General features: G+C 41.4%; 2 protein-coding genes across 4 annotated transcripts in view; one reads left to right on the top strand and one right to left on the bottom strand.

Annotated features, from left to right (window-relative positions):
- The window catches only part of ush2a (Usher syndrome 2A (autosomal recessive, mild)), a 196,117-nt gene extending 193,292 nt beyond the window's left edge, over positions 1 to 2,825 (top strand). For both annotated transcript variants that reach the window (XM_084361215.1, XM_084361216.1), the window contains exons 93-94: positions 416 to 610; positions 1,139 to 2,825. In XM_084361215.1, the coding sequence (XP_084217341.1) occupies positions 416 to 610; positions 1,139 to 1,228 (285 nt within the window). In that variant the 3' untranslated portion in view covers positions 1,229 to 2,825. The remainder of the gene's footprint in view (positions 1 to 415; positions 611 to 1,138) is intronic.
- A 2,380-nt stretch (positions 2,826 to 5,205) lies between these two features.
- On the bottom strand, positions 5,206 to 19,008 carry kctd3 (potassium channel tetramerization domain containing 3). 2 transcript variants are annotated; one of them, XM_084348534.1, is made up of 19 exons: positions 18,564 to 19,008; positions 18,128 to 18,181; positions 16,845 to 16,890; positions 15,786 to 15,859; positions 15,619 to 15,677; positions 14,863 to 14,943; positions 14,521 to 14,679; positions 13,715 to 13,805; positions 13,123 to 13,313; positions 12,770 to 12,885; positions 12,464 to 12,551; positions 12,048 to 12,164; positions 11,680 to 11,850; positions 11,417 to 11,572; positions 11,018 to 11,114; positions 10,661 to 10,854; positions 10,263 to 10,401; positions 9,934 to 10,056; positions 5,206 to 9,426 (listed from the first exon to the last, which is right to left on the bottom strand). In XM_084348534.1, exons 1-19 carry the CDS (start codon positions 18,632 to 18,634, stop codon positions 8,844 to 8,846), a joined length of 2,610 nt encoding a protein of 869 aa, XP_084204660.1. In that variant the 5' UTR covers positions 18,635 to 19,008; the 3' UTR covers positions 5,206 to 8,843. The 2 variants fall into 2 exon arrangements, with proteins under 2 accessions (XP_084204660.1, XP_084204661.1); XM_084348535.1 differs by having other exon boundaries at positions 18,427 to 19,007.
- Between the last annotated feature and the right edge of the window lie 172 nt (positions 19,009 to 19,180).

The following is a 19,180-nucleotide window of genomic DNA, read 5'->3' as shown; positions in this document are numbered from 1 at the left end:
GAATCAATAAAGTGTTTCCCTCCAGGCTACCTAGATTTAGTTGATATGTAACAATAATATCCAGGCCAAACGAAGGATACATATGAGCTTTGAAACACCATATTTTAACTTCCTATGTTTTTTACATGTTTGAAGTTGGTTTGCTACTGATTTTCATTACTTTCATGATCATATGAAAATCATTCTGCAGGTCAGTAGTAAGGTAATGTAATCCATCATGGGGAAAAACTGTTTTTTCTCTGATCAAATTTAAGGTTGTTGATGTGATGCAGTGCAGATTTAAAACTACAGCAAACACTAGAACATGGTTAGCAGTGAAATAACGTACATATGGTTTGTAATAAATGGGTTCAAACATGTAGAGCACTGGTGCCATCTTTTAATTAACCTCCTGACTAACAAATGTATTTTTCAGGGTCTGACGGACACAAAGATAGTCGGCACTAGCTTCAGCCCCATGTCTGTCCTGCGGGTTCCCAGCCAAACGGACCTCAGTCAGGCCTACTCCCAGCATTCCCTGCACCGCAGCATCAGCCAGCTGATTGACAGGAAGTCACTGATGATGGAGGAAGGAAGCTGGGACAACCCGCTGGGACAAGATTCTGGACTGGTGAGGACGGGAATATGCTAATGTTATAAAAGTATTTTTAAAATTACAATTAAAGTACGTTACAGTAATTACAGTACTGACGGCACACTATGAAAGTGTGTTTCCTCTGAGGTCAAGCTGTCATTAAGAAGGGTCTGAGAAATCATTTGTGTGAATTTGGAGTTTAGTGAAAGACTTATATTTTATGTGACATTACCAGATTTTGCAGATAGATAGATAGATGTTCCCCAAAGCAAAGCAGAGCCAGAATAACTAACTAAAGAACTAAAGACAAATGGGGAACAACACGGGTAAGAGTGTGTGTCAGAAGGAAACAAATATCATAAAAGTAATGAAGCTCTTTTATCAACATACCATGCAGTCAATTCAAGTAAATGTATTATATTCTTGATAGAAAAAGAAATTAAGGTTATCTCAGAAAGAATATGCATCAGAAGCTAAACTAAACTGTGCACACGGACGATGTGCATCGGCATCACTTAACTGTAACTGTTAAACCTCATTGTGATGTCATGTGTTCTCTTTCAGTACGTGGAGGAAGATGAGCTTGTGGACGCCATCAAGGCCTTAAGTTCTGTGAAAAAGGAGCATACCATGTTCACCGACACTCATCTTTAAGATCCCTACATCTAATCAGGTATCACGAGTTTTAAACCAAGACAGTTAAACATTCATTCCTCGTCCTGTCCTAACGAAGGGCTGCCCAAAGTGCGGCCCTCGAGCCAAAGTCGGACACCCGTGATTCCATTTGGTTTGCCGGATATTTCTGTGGAAAAAAATACATCAATTAATTGTAAAAGAAATATCATGTAAATTGGTTTATACCATTAACATTTTTGTGAGGTAAAATGCTCTTAAAAGGATCCATAATTATTTATCTTACAAGGGAACTTCGGACCCTAGCCTCATTTTGGCATCATAATAATACAATACATTATGTGTTTGCCCACCATTACATTTTAGTTGTGGCCCTCCAAGGGAAAACACTTGGACACCCCTGGTCTAACAGGACTGGTCAGTGTGGAAAATTATTAAGATCATTTACATAATATGAAATCCTGTAATATTGCTCATCTGTTATGAAAACATATTTACCATTGATGACCCATAATCACTTGGGACAGTATTGATAATGTTTTAATGATGTTATGTTCAAAGTTGTAAAAGAAAGCCGGACCCAAAGTCCAGATCTAAAGGGAATAATAATTTGTTTTACTGCAGCATTCACCTTGAACTTTATTAAAACAGGTGTTTTTACCCCACTGCATGTACGACCCCAGTATGGACTAATAATCTTAAGTTCTGAGTAGAGGTATCCAGCATCCATGAATAAAGTTCAGATATGGACCCAGTCAGCTGTGATTGTGTAGGTTGTGAGTTACAAAGCTGCAGTATATTGGCTTCATAGCTTTAGTGTGCCCACATCTGGATTGTGATTACACATTATATTATATGTCGAACCGTGCTCAGATTGAGAGTCAGAACATGACTCTCAGCAGACCGACTGAATGTTCTGGGTGTTTTATGATTCACTGTCTCCGCTTGCCAACTGTCGGTAGTTTAGCAGGTTTGCCTTTCACTACTCAGAATCAAACCACTCTAGAAAATAATTCATGTCCAAGGTTTCAGTCGCTGCCTCTTCTGCTTCAACAAGTATTTGTGCCTAGTAAGCTTGAACATTATCAGCAGCAAACGTCCTAGTTGTAATGAGACACATGGCCTTGGTGTTAGTTCAATGACAAAAAATGCCAACTGTTTTTTAACGTGTTAAATGTGGCTGGGAATCACACGTGCCGTCTGATTGTTGTGATGTAACTTTAAAGCCCAATCTGAGATTTTTTTTACCTTATCAGTTATGGTTTACTGCTATTTAAATGTAGAAAGAACTGGACAAGATCAAATTAACAGTAATGTAGCCGAATGTCTGGGTAATAATGAAAATAAATCCATGTAATGTCCTGTCTCAGTGTTACAGCAGGAATGAAAACTGTTTTATATTTGATTCAGCAGATTGGGCTTTTAATTTTTAGAAGCTAAACATTCTAGAAACAGTATTTATCAAAACAAGATGTTGAATTTCTGTGTAATGTTGATGGTTTTTGTGTATAAAATGTATTTTCTTTTTCTTTTTTACACTGGCAGTATTATTTATGATTGTTGTCTTAAAAAGTCTTATTTATAGATGATTCATCGATCATTGTTTGTGTTTTTCTGGGAAATTATAAATAATGGCCAATGGTCAAGAAAATATTCTTTTGGACTCACGTTTTTACTTTTTCTTCACTTGAAGCCTATTTGAAACATCAACAAAACAAGTTGTAGACAGTTTACAACGGTCCGCAAAGAAGTGGCCTTCAGGAATCAACCCTGAAATAACTTAACAAGGGTTAACCAAAGCACAAGGCTTTATAATCCACACTGTCCTTCTACTATTCCCATCTTACATTTCCGTTGAAACTAATGTTTACTTTCTAGCATGATGTTTATTTTGACCCTGTTCAACACTGGCCCCTTTTAGCCTCACGTTTAGTTGATTTTCAGGGGTTAACCCTAAAATCAGGCTAACACTGCTCTGGAGCAGGGCCAGCAAGCCCCAGGGTAAAGTCCGGGTTAACCCACTTTGGATGTGCCAGGATTGTGCCAGTGTGAACGCTCTCTTAGCCTGCTGCTAACAGCTCCTGTAGCCTGGGGTTTAAAAGGTTAGCCCTGGTCTAAGTGCAGTGTGAAAAGGCCTTAACATTCCTGTGTTGATTTGATTTCCTGATGCTTTCAAAATAAAAGAAGGATCTAAAATGATACTAGAAAAATATATTTTGTAAAATCACTCGTCATGCATCTATCTTGTATTAATGTACAGTAGGATATCTCAAAAATGAGGGCAGCGCTCCAGTGAGAAACAAATTAAAGACAGCTTGTAGCAGTGTAATATTGTTTTACTTCATTGTGAAGAGAGGAGATGTCAGTGTTTAAAAGCAGCAGCTCAAAATTAAAGACACACGAATGTACCAATTTCATGTTCAATGTAATATCAATGCATGAGGACACAAAAGCATTACAGTGACGAAGGACAAAAACTCCACTAGTGATACAAGAGTAGTTGTTCAATGATGAGGTTAATATTGTGCCTCAGTTTAAATATACTTTTAAACCTGTGGAAATGAAAAGCAAAATGATTTGCGTGTTTGTGTGTGTGTGTGTGGACAGGAGTGAGGGCCGCACTCGGGGACACAACTGAGATATACTGATGCCACTAGATACTTTTCCTGTTAAAGCCAAAAGGCTCAAGCTGAAGACAAAACGCCATTTCAATTGATTATTTTCTGCTGAGTTAGTAAAACACAGATGTGCCATCAGCTGTACAGAGCTACCACCCAGAGTCACACGCACACCAACACAAACATACAGAGGGCCGGTATCTCCATCAAAACTATGCAGCAGTAATTTAGTTTTGCTCCTGCGTCCCTTAAGGGAACATCAAGGCAAGTTTGAAATTAACAAACTGGCAGTAACAAGCGTGCCCTCGCTCAAGGACACCAGTCTGACAAGGACACTTCTAAAACATTCACAGCCACATTCACAGCTATTGTCAGCCACGGAGGGAGGGAGGGAGAGGTTGTGAAAAGAGCTTGTGGAGTGATTGTAAGGGACAGTATGGCCCTGAGCTACACACACACACACACACAGAGGGTTTTATTAAACTCATAAATCACGATGACGACAGACGGCGTCTCAGAGAGGGGACTGTCTGAACGGGAAGGTTAGTGAAATGAAAGCGCTGGGGAGACACACACACACACACACACACCTCTGTGAGGCTCAAACAAAACAAAAATTGTGCACTTTGGCAGGTTATCCACGCAGGCCAAGTGCTAACAACTCAGCAGTGACTGGCAGCGTTTGTTTCAGCCCATTCGCCCCTTTTACTCAGTCCAGTTTTTAAGGTCAGAATTCAAACTGCTTTCACTACTATAACATCATGAACACCGAGTGTTGATGCTTTGTTTGAATTCATCTTGTCAAAGTTGTTGTCATCCCAACGACTAATTTCTTATCAATTAAAACATCTCAGATCCCAAATAATTCAATATGGTTTCTGTTACTTTGATGACATTTGCCTGGAAATCTGGAGTGAAGTTGATGGTCCTTGAAAAAATTCATGTTGCTCTATACAATGTTTTAAAACATGCCTACCTAGTGTAGTTAAAGGTGCAATATGTAAAAAATGTAGCCACCTCTCGGTTAACAAAACAGATGCATATAACTAAAGAAACATTCAATTAGCCATGCAGCTAGCGGTCCAGACTGTGAGTCTGGAGAACCAGGGGAGTGTTGGTGTTTACACTGCTAGTACAAGAGCTTTAAAAATGCAGAAATGACAACACAGCTTTATTGGTCACAGCTGATTAAAGGTGCAATATGTACCTGTTGAATTCACGCTCAAAACAAACAGAGGGCAGCACATCACTGCTAACCGCTAACTGCTGGTAACTGAAGCTGTCATTAGCTAGTCAGCTCAGTGAGCCACGCAGAAAAAAATGTACATGTTGCACCTTCAACTTCTTAGTCTTCTGAAAGTTCAAATAAGGAAACACATCCAGTTCTGAGAGCTTTTAGTGAACACAGCAGAGTTTAAATTGCATGAACACAAATGATCATGGTTCAGTACTGTAAATAATATAACAACATAATGCAGCATTTCAAACATACACAATGTAAAACAATGATGCACAGGGCAGTTTGAACAAACAGATATGTATTCCTTTTAGCTCACTAGCATCTGGCTGTAATATAATGTAAACATAGCCAGAGAGGAACTGAGGGACAGGTCAGGACAGACAAACAGTTATGTGCAGAAATACACTTTAAACTTTATGTTTTTTTATATATAAAATAAACACTAGCAAAGTAACTTTTAATATTAGTCTTAATAGTGCAAGTGCAAATGCAGTTAGGTCCGATAGCATGGTAATGTCAACATAGGCATTATATGATTACCAACAATAAGTAAAGAACAACAGTGTAAGTATCAACACACATCACACACATCAATGCATCCATGTTAGGATTTTGTTTTGATTATGTAGGTCTACTTTCCGTACAGGTAATTAGCGTATCAAAATGTACATCTTTGTACAGGGAGGGACCACACAGTCAGTTCATTTTTTAATGTCGATATGATAAGCTAATGTGCTAATAAAAACTATGTAGAAAGAGGTTATATAGCTTCAGGATTTGGCAAATTATAATTAAGATTTCAGGACAGTCTTTCGACTTCTTTTCACCTTTTTTTCTTTTTTCTTTACAGTTGTCCCCTTAATGGTTATAAAAAAGTACCGTAGATCAAGAGCTGGTCAGGTTTCTTTAACTTAACCAACAGCTAGTGGAAATCTCACAGGGATTCAAACGGCAAAAGTTTAGCTCACACAATCGTAAACTAATTAAGGTCACTGCCATCGAACTTTCAGCTGTCCTTTCAGGCCGTCACAAACAAGGTGCATTGTTTTTGTTTCCTTCAGAGCATACTGTCATATTTTACCGTTTCATGCTTGAGTTGGTTCACCTCAAACTACAAAGTACAAGCTACACATTAAACTTCTCCAGGTGTGGCGAAGAAGGATGGGCTTTCCAGTTTTAATCTACGTCAAGATTATTTACAATTTACAATTTATTATGTAATGCCTATCAATTCAAGTGACCACTCATGAAATCTAATTTGGCCTGTTGTAAATCTATCATGAGGTGATTCCAGCCGAAGCCAGGAGTGGACAGGTCCGTTACGTGGCTCCACAATGAGCTCAGTCTCTTCACAAGCCTTTGGTCAAAAATCCTTTTCAGTTAAAACACACAGACAGGCTGATAACCGTCGGACACGTTAAATAAGGCACTGCAACAGTCATCCGAAACGAAGCAAGACACATTAAAATCTGTTTCTGAGGGAGTAAAGTGATGTAGTGTAGGTCCTTTTGACTGTTGAGTTGAGTGTAGTTATATTGTGATACTGTAAAAAAATAAAATATAAATAATAATTAGTGTGATCTTGCGCAGGCACCACTGTTTTTCTACCTGTCTGAACAGAAATAAAATGATTTCACTCTGTTTAGACATCAAGGACAAGGCCCTATACTCTATATACCACAAAGCATTAAAGGTCCAGTGTGTAGGATTTTCGAGGCTTGGCAGAAATAGAATAAAATATAACATTTATAATAATGTTTTCATTCGTGTATAATCACCTGAAACTGATAATCATGTTTTTGTTACCTTAGAATGAGCCTGTATATCTACAGAGGTAGCGGGTCCTCGTTCACGGAGTCTGCCACGTGTCTACAGTAGCCCAGAATGGACAAACCAAACACTGGCTCGAGAGAGGGCCTTTGGAGAGAGGTTTTGCTACTAAATCCTATACACCGGACCCTTAACTAAAAACAGATTCCTGTATAAATGTAGCAAGTGTTAATTTGCTGTCACTGTATATGAACGCCATCTTTTAAACGGATCATCTCTAAACTCTGTGTGCCACCAATGTGTTTTATCATTTCTCACAGCGAGCGTTTGACTCGTCACAGGAGGAAAAGGTGTATTTGATACTGGCGTGTTGGCTCGCTGTCATGGCGAACTGGGACACTTGATGGGACTGAGCTGTGACTAACAAAATGTGTTCCTCCTGTGCTTTTTCCTGTCAAAATGTTTGATGAGGAGCAAGGAGGCTTAATGCTACTGTTAGTATAACTTAATAATGCAGTTGGCCTGTAACACCACCATGTACCAACATTAAGTAATCCCGAAGACTGGTTAGCTGTGTTAGTTTGGCTGTTCTGCATCTTAACTCCACTGTTGCATAGTTGTCTTTCAGCTGTTAAACAACAAACACAGAAAGGTTTTACTTCACGCTGTAGCTGCAAAATGACTTCACTGCTTGCTGACTGTTGTTGTGTCTCTGGCTGCAGCATTAGTATTCAAGTAGCTGCCAAGATTGTCGTGAGGCTTAAATGTTTAAGGTAAGTTGAAGTAAAAATTCACTGAACGACAGATTGCACATACTGTCAGAGAGACTTGACGTCATCGTGAGTTCTGTATTTGAAAGGGGCTGGTCCTTTTGACAAAACTAGTGCTGAAATAATTTGTCCATCAATTGTTTGATCAATCACCACAAATGAAAAGCATGCTGGTTTCAGCTTCTCAAATGTGAGGATTTGCCCCCTTTTTGTCCTTTTACATAATTGTAAATGTCATATTTTTGTGAGTTTTCTGATAATGAAAAAGCTTTGTGGAAGATTTCAACTTTCCAAAATGTTTCCATGTGGGTTTTGTTCAAAAGCAGATGTTCAAGCGTGTATGCTTGAATAATTTAGGTCCAGTTCTGAACAAAGTCATTCCTACCGGACTACATGCCAATAGAAATATGTTAAATATCTGATAAAAGTACAAGCTGTGCTTTTGTTAATTCCATTTTGCTTCCTCACAAGATAAAGCACTCCTTAGTCAGTTTTTAAAACCCCTTATGTATGACTAGTACTGTGTTGTGCTGTGCTTTTCTGCCTTCAGATTCAATCTACACATCAGTGGCCACACACTGCTTCAACCGTTGCCCTTGACAATATCCAAAGAGACGTTTGCATGTTCCTTTGGTTTCTGTGTTTGTTAGGATTTCGAGTGAACAAAACCGACACAGGCAGAGAAACCAAATCCAGCAGTTCTCCAGGACTAACCGAGCAGCCATTTTGCTATCAGATTTGTGCCTGAAGGTGCTGACCTCATCACCCTCATCATCTGTTAAGACAACCTGAAGATAGCAGGAGTGCATTAGCATGTAGCAGTTGTACCCAGCCAAGTTTCCAGGTATGGTAGAATTTGAAATCTTTGAAAAAAATCAAAAACAAAATGCATTCCTGCCCTGTTAGCGGGATGTTTTGACTGCTGCTTCACATCAGATTTCAGCATAGCAAGCGAACTGAGTAGAGGAGACTCATCCTGAGACACAGACTCATTAAAACATGGGAGCGTCTTGTGTGGAGTCCCAAAAGAAGCTCCTTTATCCAGTTACATCATGACAAACAAAGTTAGGGTGGAGTAGAAGCAGTTGAAGTGGTTTCCTGGAGCTGAAGCTACATTCCTCCCCTGCTCTGATATCCAGGCCTCATCTCCCACATGCACCTACAGCACAGGAAGCCTCCACAAGATAACTGCTCTGATTAGGATCAAAAGAAAAAAGGCTGGCGGGCACATTGTTCCGTCACAGGCTGCTGTCCTGATTGGACAGCTCGGGGGCCAGCTTCCTGTGTCGCGGTGAGGTGGAGGAAGTCAGTTTGGTTGGGGAGGGGGAGGCATTGGAAGATGAGTCGCTGCCTCCACCCTCAGATCCGGAGGGGACGGAGGAGAGGTGGGGGACAGGGGGGGCCCTCTTCCTCCCCAGGAAGCCACCTTCTAGTACCCCCCTTTTTCTCACACCTCCCTCCGCCTTCCCCCCTTCTCCTGGTGATCCCACACTGTCTCCCTCCTCTGGTTGTGGGTGCACCTTTCGCCTAACGTCACCTCCAGGAATCGGGCTGTCGGGAGGTTGTCGCGGAGACTCTGGACTGGCATCTGCCTTCACCCCACAAACACCAGCAGTCATCAGAGCTCCGATATTTGAGGCAGAGCTTGAACTGGCTGTTCGGCAAGCCCAGAACTCCATCGCTGAGGCTCTTCTCTCACTGTCCTCCGGCCCAAAGTCGCAGAGCGAACGGCGGGCGTCAGGGGCCTGGCTGGAGCCCTGTGTGGACGTCTGACCTGTGCTGTCCAGGACACCTCGACTCAGGCTGAAGTTCTGGAAGTCTCTACAGAAAAACAGATGGATGGAGTCAGCTACAGGTGGATAGATAGATAAACAAGCTGTTCAGACATCAGTGTAATTTTACTGTTTCATCATGTTCGCTTTCAGCTGTTTCGGGAGTCGTGTTCGAGAGAAGAAAACCCAACATTTCCAGATTTTGCTGCTTCATGATAAAAGCTTTTAAATAGCAAAATAACAGGATTTTACTGTGGAGGATTTATAGGAAATAGAACATGTTCATCACCAAGTTAGCAGAGCTTTATTTACAGAGGTTCTTTAATAACTCTGCAGGGAGGAGGAGTTTATAGCCGCTCCTTTAAACACTACTTTAGATAAGAGCAACATTAGTTAGAGACACACCTTCAAGCAGGTAGCCCTGTTGTAATGGAGATGCAAATACCTGCTGCGCTCAGCTGACATGCAAAGTCAAACCCCGTAAAGTTGTGCCTGACGTGTCTGGGAAAGCCCCGTCTGAAATATGGGATATCCAGTGAGACAAATGTTATTTTACCGGTAACTGTGGAAGGACTCAGTTCGTCGAGCTCGGGCCAGCAGGGGGCTCTCTCTGTAGGGTCGCACAGCTCCATAAGTTGCCTGGGTCTCAGGAATGGGCTCCGGGGCCTGTAACTGCAGACTGAAAGACATGGAAGTGAGTGTGACACAGGTAAGCAATTATTGTTTAGTATTAAAACAAATGAGTCCCTATATTAATGTATACTTTCATGTAGAAATGTGTGTACAGATGTGTCTGTAGTGACAGTTGTCAGTCGTAGTTGATTGGTTCCTTATGCTGTATGTGTGTCTGTCTTTAATGTGTTGTGTGTGGACTGTCTTTCTAACCTCGAGCAGGACTCTCTGAGGCGTGTGTGGTGCAGAACAGAGGGGGCGGGGCTAATATTTGGTGTAGCACAGCGGGAGGTGCTCAGGTCGCACTGATCCAACAGCTGCAGCAGCTCCTCCTCTGTCGGCCCACCTACATCTATCAAACAGAAGAGAAGATTCAGGACACAACACAGTACCTCACCAAAATAAACTATTATTGTTAATCCCACAAAAGTCTACTGTATATCCTGAATTTTTCTTTTGTACAGTCGGTGAGCAAATCTAGCCACTTACATTCGGTACACTGAAGTTCTTCATCTCTGCTCCCATGAACACACACAATGTTGCCTTCCACATTTCTGTCTCTCCTTCTATCAACATCCCCCTTCCCACCCTATATCTCTCGACTTCCTCACCATCTTTCTTCCTCTCCTCTCCTTTATTAGCGGTATCCATCGCAGTGGTCAGGTCCCACATCTGGATGCTGCCGTTGCCGTGACCGGTGAACAGATAGCGTCGAGGTCGCGACCCCATACGACTCGAACCCTCACACTCACGTACCATGAAGGAAGAGATGGTGGTCCCATCCACCGACTGCACTTCACAGATCCTGACAAAACAGGCACACACACAAAGTCAGATGTTACCATGCAGCGTCCAAGCAAACAAAAACACCTCAGTCAGGTAGTAAAGGTCAAACAGAAAGAAATCAGTGAGATGAAGCAGCAGATATAGATAAGGTGGAAGAGAAAGACAGATAAAGAATATTTTACCTCTTTCCAGTCGATGAGAGCCTCACAAACAGTTTGTTGGTGATGGGAATCACCTTCTGTATGAAAACCTGCTGATCGTCTCTCTCTCCAAATGGACCTGAGAGCAGAAAACACATTCAGTCTGCTATCTTATACTCGTGCGTCCACTTTTCTGTCCCTTTAAGGCCAACTCTTTGATCAAGTTACAGTAAAAGATATGTGACAGATTCATTCATGTGGCTGATACTTGGTGTTTTCACATAAGGTGAACAGCTGGTAACACACACGTTCATATCTGCTCATAGTGTAGCTGTTATCTACTAAATCTGAATACACAGATAAGATTCTCCTCTTCCTCCTCATAAATCAATCTATTCTTCCCTCATGTTAATCAATATCTTCTGATCTTAACTCTCTCACCTATATCATTCCCAGAGCAGTAGCTCCCATGACTCTCCGTCTCCTCCAGGGACAGTATTTTGAAGGAGGCCAGCGGGGTGGAGCCTGGCTGGGTGGAGATCATTCCTCTGAACCGTGTCACCGTCCATGTCCGGACGTGGTTGTTGTCCGCGCACACTGACACACACAGAAAAACACAGACAACCACACAAGATTTCAATCACAGGTAGACGATGAACAAGAGATGATAACACTCACCCTCCTACCTGTCACACTCTCCTCACCTGATACCAGATGTTTCTCAGACAGCATGATCTTCGTCACCGGGCTCCTGTGCACAGTAAATGTCTGAAAGAGCTGAGGGCCTGATCCCACTGTCTCTGGATGTTGCACGATCACTCTCACCGCACCACTGCTCGTCCCGTATGCTATCTCTATCCAGTTCCCACTCACACCTGACAGCAGAGAGAGGACAGAACAGTTTAATGTCAGGTCAGTAACTACATCCAAAACTGCTGGTTTATATCACAGGAGGTGAAACTGAGGAGGTGAGCAAAGGTAAAACAGGACGAAAATGGAAAAATAGATATGCAGGAATATATTTTTTTTATCTGTAAAACAACAACTAAGAGGGTAAGAAAGGTCTACTGACTGGTTTTAGGTGTGAGGTAGACAGACAGTGCAGTGATAGCATCATTTGAAGGATCGTGATAAAGCTCTGTCACTAGAAGATCATTATCCTTCATCCTCAGTGGAAACTTTTGCATGTCTGAAAAGAAGAAGACAAAAAAGTTTATGTCAGGATTGTTTTTTTTAAGATCCAGATCCAATATCCAATCCTCTAATTGACTGAGAATCCTTCAGAGCACAACTACTAAGTCTCTAATGCGCTTTTGTAAACATTGTATAAGCGATAATCATGCAAAGTTGTCACAAAAATATCTTCGAGCATATAAACAGCTGGCCTTTTTGCCAAAACAAGTACTTTCATTCATCTTCCCTAACATTCTGTTAGACTGAAGGTAGGTCCCCCTGTGTATGTACATGTGTGTAAGCGTGTGTGTGTACCTATGTAGTAGATAGAGCCATTGTTGCAGCCCAGTAGTAGAAAGGATCCTGCTGTGTCACAACTGGTGATAGGAACCACATCTTGAACCTAACATATACACAAAAACAAGTTACAGTCACAACCAGTACACTGTTATTTCATGTTGTGTCTTTGTTGAAAAACACACATACTGTACATTCAATGAACTGTTAAATACAAGCACACAGAACATAAATATCTAGTGATTGATGCTCTATAACCGGTTCACTTACTAATTAAACAGTAAAACATAAATTAGGAGGAGAACCACACTCACGCCCTCCTACCTGCCAGTGCTGTGTGACGGCATTCCACACCCCAACCTTCCCTGTATGACTCGTAGCCACCAGCTGGTTCCCGATGAAGAAGAGGTCGTCCACGGGTACACCAAGACTGAATACACCTGAGTTGGTGTGGAGAGGTAGAAGTTAATGTAAACTGGGGTGAAGAGTGAAGGCTGAGTCACAGACATTACAGCAAGTCAAAGGGGTCACAAAAAATTTATGAAATTATATTTTCTTTTTAAAACTTTTCATCGCAGATTTTTTTTTTTTACCCAAATATTTCACAGTAATATGGTCACAATTCTCAAAATCCAGTAGGTTCAGTAGGGCCCCCCCATAAGAGACTCTCTGTTTACCTATCTCATTGCCACTGCCTCCATCTTGGATGCTCCAGAGGATGATACTGCTCTCCGAGGCGGCAGCCACCATCTTGTCCTTGTCTCCATGCGGGCCGCCGACCACCTTGGCATTAAGCGCGATGCGTTCAATGGTCCAGTCAAGGTAGGGGGAGGAAAACACCTGCTGCCATCCAGAAGATTCCTTTATCCTGTAGCGAGATCACACACAGGAAATAAGTTGCCGGCACCTATTTTGACTTGCATACATTCAATTCCACGTAGAGATCACATGTTTAAATATCCACAATATACAACAATGTTGTAAAAAAAAGATTTTACTTCTTCGTTATTAAACCAAATAACACATTGTTCTTAGTTTGTCAGCTTGTGATACTAAAAATAAAGTTCATTATTTTGACTGAACATGTATAGGACCAAAGATGACAGCTCGTGAAAAGGTACAGAGAACGATCAAAGAGCATTACATGAGAAATGTGAGACACAACAGATAACAACTCCACCTTCATTAATAATTTAATGTCTCCCCCTGATGAACTATAGAGTGAGTGGATGAGAAATGTTTTAAGCAGCCATGTTGTGGCAGTGTTACCTGTAGCAGATGACAAAATGTGCATAAGCTGCTACAATCCAGTTGTGGTGTCCTGCTATAATCAGCACCTTCCTGGGGTCAACCACAGGACCTGCACACACAGAACACAAACAAACACAACTGCTTTTATAGCCTGATAATCAGACTGAATATACACTTTTCACTTTTCATTATTTTTCATTATCTGAATCGTTGAATAAAATGGAAATGCGGGCAGCAATTTAAAGGCATAGAACCAGTAAGGGATCAATGATTTTTATCTAAAATTACTGTACGATATTAAACACAGACAGCAAATTCTTCTCCATCACCGGACACATACACTCTTTGTTCACTATCTTCTCTGATGTCATCCTCAACAGAGATCAGGCCGATGTGAAACTAGGCTACCTCAGTCAGCGCACTAAAAGGATATGTCAGGTCACATTAGCTCCAGCAGTCACGCACGCTCACAGAAACATGCACACACAGATGTGAATAAGCATAAACAGCACATATACTCAACTCTCCTACTGACACACATATACAGATGTGACACACATATGATCATGTAGAAACATACACAAACACAGACATAACTAACCAGTATTCATGCGGGCAGAAGGCAGACAGTGCAGCAGGTTCACTGTCAAAATAAGAGTCATTTCTACATTTGCTGTTGGCTGTTTTATGCTAAGATGAAGCTTACACTGAGATGGATTTCTTGCACTTGCTCACAACAGCTATAAGCATTTTAACTATGGATGATCACATTGTTTATCTTTTAAATATGGACACACTCTATAAGGCGGCTCTGGGTTACTCACCCAGTTTGCGGTTGTCGTCTGTTCCGGGTGGGCCGGTGAGGGATGGGTGAGGAGGGGGACCAACTCGGGTGAAGCCCTCTGCTCCACTTGGACCCGGCCGCTCATCAGAGGAGGAGCCAGAGGCTGCTGGGGCAGGATTCGACTTTCGGGCAGGGATGGCTGTCAGGGAAAGACACACTGGGATTATTTAATAGACATTTCTTCAGATATGTATTTTTTAGAGCGTTCTGTGACTTCAAGACAGATCATTTCCTGCCTAAAATTGTTTATGAAGCCTAAATTCAATATGCCGTTTCCAGTTACGATCATTTGTTTACTTTATTTTCAGTTTCATGTCTTTACCTGGGGGCGGCAGGTAACCATGGAAGAGAACACTACCGCATGATGAGCGGTCCAGTTCCTCACACAGAAGCAGGCGTCGTACTGCACACAAACACACACATAAAACCGGCAGTGAGCCCATGAAGACCAGGGTAACACTTTAGCAACATTTAGCTGCTGTCAAACCAAAAAAAGGTAACACTCAGGAAAATGTAATGGATTACTGTATTAGCAGAAACTAATTCATAGTAACTAATAATTCCTTCATTTATGGAAATTAGAATAAATCATCCTTCTATAGTATTGTTACAAAGTTAATGAGAAATTACGCATGACTAATTAGATTAGAGCAGGCCACTGTACTTTGCATTGTGAACATTATGATTTTTAGCAGGTGATCAGTTCTCACAAAAGGTAACTTTCCCATTCAACTACACAGACAATGCAGGGAAGTTACAAACACTGAAACAGGAAGTAAAACAACATTAGAGCACATGGAACTAGCGGTAATAAGGTCCTGACCTCACTCAAGTGTTTGAAGCCAAAACAACACTTGACATTACAGCACAACACTTCAATTGTCAAAAAACCCACATTCACTGCTAGTATACAATACTCTGTGATATATGTACTGACTGCTGACAAATCTTGTGATTTGGCTTCAGATATAGAGTAGGTGCATTAAGAGGTTTCCATTATGTTTATACATGTCACTATTTGTGCTCCGAACAAGGCTGCCACTTCCATTTCCTCCAAAACCTCTGTACAGCAACACACCTAAAGGAGTTATCCCGTAAAACTCTGCTTCATGTCGCAGGATGCTGATGTTGACACCCCTACAGAGGAAAAAAAGCAGCACATGTATTCTAGTTACAACATAACATAATGTATTGATAAAATAAACAATCAGGGGTTTATTTCTGAATGGTGTCACTAGTTCTTACCGAAGGTCCAACTCTTTGGTTCGCAGGAAATTCAAGATTGGTGCAAAAGCTGTCGGGTCTCTGTCAATAAATATCTGCAAGTGGAGGGACAAAATATTATGATGCAAATATAGGGTTTAATCAACCATTAAAAGAAAAGTGATTGGTTACCATTCAAGTTGTTTGGAAAAAAACATACATAAACACAACATGAGCAGTGAGAGGAACGGTAAAAAAGAAACAAAAAAAGTGTTGACGTAAAATTACTAAGTGACAATTAAGTTAAACCCAAACAATTCAAGTTGTTTAATACCATAAAAAAGTGCCAAACATCAGCTTGCTCCAGCCTGTAAAATGTAAGGATTTGCTGCTTTTCTCTCTAAACTGAATAGCTGTGGGTTTTGGTTTTACAAAACAAGACATGACCTTGGGCTGTTTCACTGCTTTTGGAAATTTCTTAGGCTTTGCAAGTGGTTGAAAAATAACTGACAGATTAAGTGCTGAGGGTGACTGCACTTAAACAAAGTTTACTTTGTTTCATAAGTCATATTACAGATATTAACCTTCCACAGCCACAAATAGATACATTACCTCATTGTCACAAATCAGGCAAACAACATGATGCATGATGTGAAAAAAATATTTTAAAAAAGTGTTTCTTCCTTTTACTTGCTTTCAAAACAAATGCATGTGTTAGCCAGATCAAGATCTTTAGACTCAAAGCGGTGGTGCTCATACCGCTTTTGTCCACAGGGGCCGCCACAATCAACAAAATTGAAAGCTCCTTGTAGCTGCTTTAAATAAAAATAATCGTAGCCCTACACAAAACAGGGCGTCATCTAACAATAGGCAAGTGGATTAAACTGAATGATGAAACAATGATGGTGGGGGAGGACCACTTTAATTTGTCCAATATGGTCTCAAATGGTGTAATGTCATATCTAAATTATGTTTATGTCATCTTACGGTCATGAGTCATATTTTAGTGAGCTGCAGCACAGCATGACAAATGACAAATGTCCTATCAGCTATCATCATTCTGTACTCATCTTCACATAAGAAGCAACAAAAGCTACTCACAGCTCCAGTTTCATCCCGAAGAGTTGATATCCTTCCACTCAGCAAACTGAAACACAGAGAGAGAGAGAGCTCCAGTTAACCTAAGCACTTCTCCATTTCCACTTACCAGCAGTGTTTCCACTACCTGAATTACACTTATTATTTGCACAACAGCAAATACTCCTACCTGTTGACTCTGACTCTCTACAGATTAGTGCAGCATCAGCATGTGTTTCAAGTGTGTATGATAAATGATTTAATATTGACTGCATACTGCAGACAGCTGAGGGCAGAGAGACTGGCAGACAGGCAGGCAGACAGGTGCACTGGCAGACAGTCTGACAGGCATTTAGCACTATTCGGTCAGCTGTTGTCAAACTGTGGGCTCAGTCCAGTATTTGAGTTTGTTACGACTGTGGTATTTGCCCAGCCCAAATCAGCTGTTTCACTTTAACAGCGATTTCCTCCTTTCACACCTAAATAACAAACTAGAATCACACACCCAGGTATGATAAAACATCCATACATTGCTATGATTGTTTCCACATCCCCAAAAATCTTAAAACAAGAGATGACCGTCACAGTGCTAACTAATTCTGAACATCGGATGAGTTTAAGACCAGACTTTAGCCTCTCTAAAACAACAAACAAAAGACACAACATGTGTCAAAGTTTCACAGCTGACTTGATTTCCGATCTTCTTCCACTGATAGTGGACTGTAACTGTAATCCCCTGACTGTAACTGTAATCCCCTGACATTTTCCATCACCAGAATGGCAGCAGTAAGAAGCAAGACAGACACAAGTTAATGGAACATCCCTACTTAACATTAATTATGCAATACAAATTTTGTTTCACTCAGCTGCGACTGCCCCGTAGCACGCTCGCTGAGTCTATGACCCGTTTCTGGTACAAATCCTACATGCTGTAGTAATAGTAGTACAGTTTAATTAGCCATATCTCATGGGGAATCTACAGAAGTTAAAATTACCATCAGAGTGCCTTTGTTAGGCTGGTTTACCAGCCTTCAAGTGTATTAATATGTACATTGTGGTTATACAGACACACTCAGTTCCATTTTTGCAATACAAAGTCTTTATAACACATACTCTAACACTGCATGTATGCTGTCAATACCTCAATTGATTATTCAAATATCTATTCTGGTCAATCTGCTAGATGACACAGTAATACCAACATCTCACAATGCAACCTGAATAGCATTCATGGGACTTCTCGTTAGTTGACCATGCAGAGATGAAGAGGAACACTCCAGGTATCTCACTCCAGGCATCTAACTAACCTTGAGAAGAAAGAGTCTGGGATCCACATCAGAGTCTGTCTGGAGGTGCTGAACCTGCAGCATAAAGACACAGCAGCACATGTATTACTGACACTGGAAAATGTAGGGTCAGTGCACTTGTGAGCATGAAAATGGTGGCTGGATGATTTGCTGACCAAGAGGCAGCCCATTCATGGTACAGTGTGTTCAGTTTATTTTATCAAGAAACCCCAGTAAGTGTGTGTGTGGGAGACAGACAGAGAGAGAGAGAGAGTGGAAGAAAGTGTGTAAGAAAAAGAATAAAGATTCATCTACAAAACCTTGAGTGCTGTATATACTTCAGCTACATCCATGGCTGCTTGGCCATGTAGATATCATCATACACGTACGTAGCCAGAGCTCAAATTTCCCAAATGATGACCATCATCTGTCGAGTTGTCCTGTTGACGAAGCTTACCTCGTCCCGCCGACGTTTAGCTGGATGATATCTCCCATCCCAGTCGTTAAATTGTTACCATTCGTAGCCATGATGACTGAACAGACGGGCTGCGGTACGGAGAACTAACTGTTCCGTTATAACCGTGGCTGTCACGAAAGCTAGCTTGCTAACGCTCCTCTCCCCAGCTCAGCCGATGTCCCGACTCCCCAGCCTCACAACCTCTCCCTCGACCCACCTTCCATAAAATATCCGCTATATACGACCTATGCGGACGGCTTCGGTGTCGTCAAGTCTCCGCATAGCGAGCGAAGAGAGACAGGGGGGCTTTTTTTTATCCACAAGACAGCCACACAATAATGTCTTTATCTTCCAGCGGGCTTGTTTGCATCACTGCCTCGCATGTAACTAATCGTGGATAACATCTTGCGCAGAATATTAGCAACGTGAAACAGCTGTACAAACCGTCTACAAGCGGGGCGAGAGCGTTCACCTCTGGGCACTTCCGTTTTCGCTTAAACCACGAAGAGTGGACCCCTAAACTCTTCTGCGTCTGAAAAAGATTATTGATGAAGCCAAACAGCATATAATTAATGGGTGTAGTGAGTTACTGAAAATTTTACGTGAGATACGGTCAC

The sequence above is a fragment of the Pagrus pagrus genome, assembly GCF_965226575.1.
Source record: "Pagrus pagrus genome assembly, chromosome: 1".
NCBI lineage: Eukaryota > Metazoa > Chordata > Actinopteri > Spariformes > Sparidae > Pagrus > Pagrus pagrus.
The sequence above is the reverse complement of the archived record's forward strand: the minus strand, read 5'-3'. Positions and strand labels throughout refer to the sequence as shown.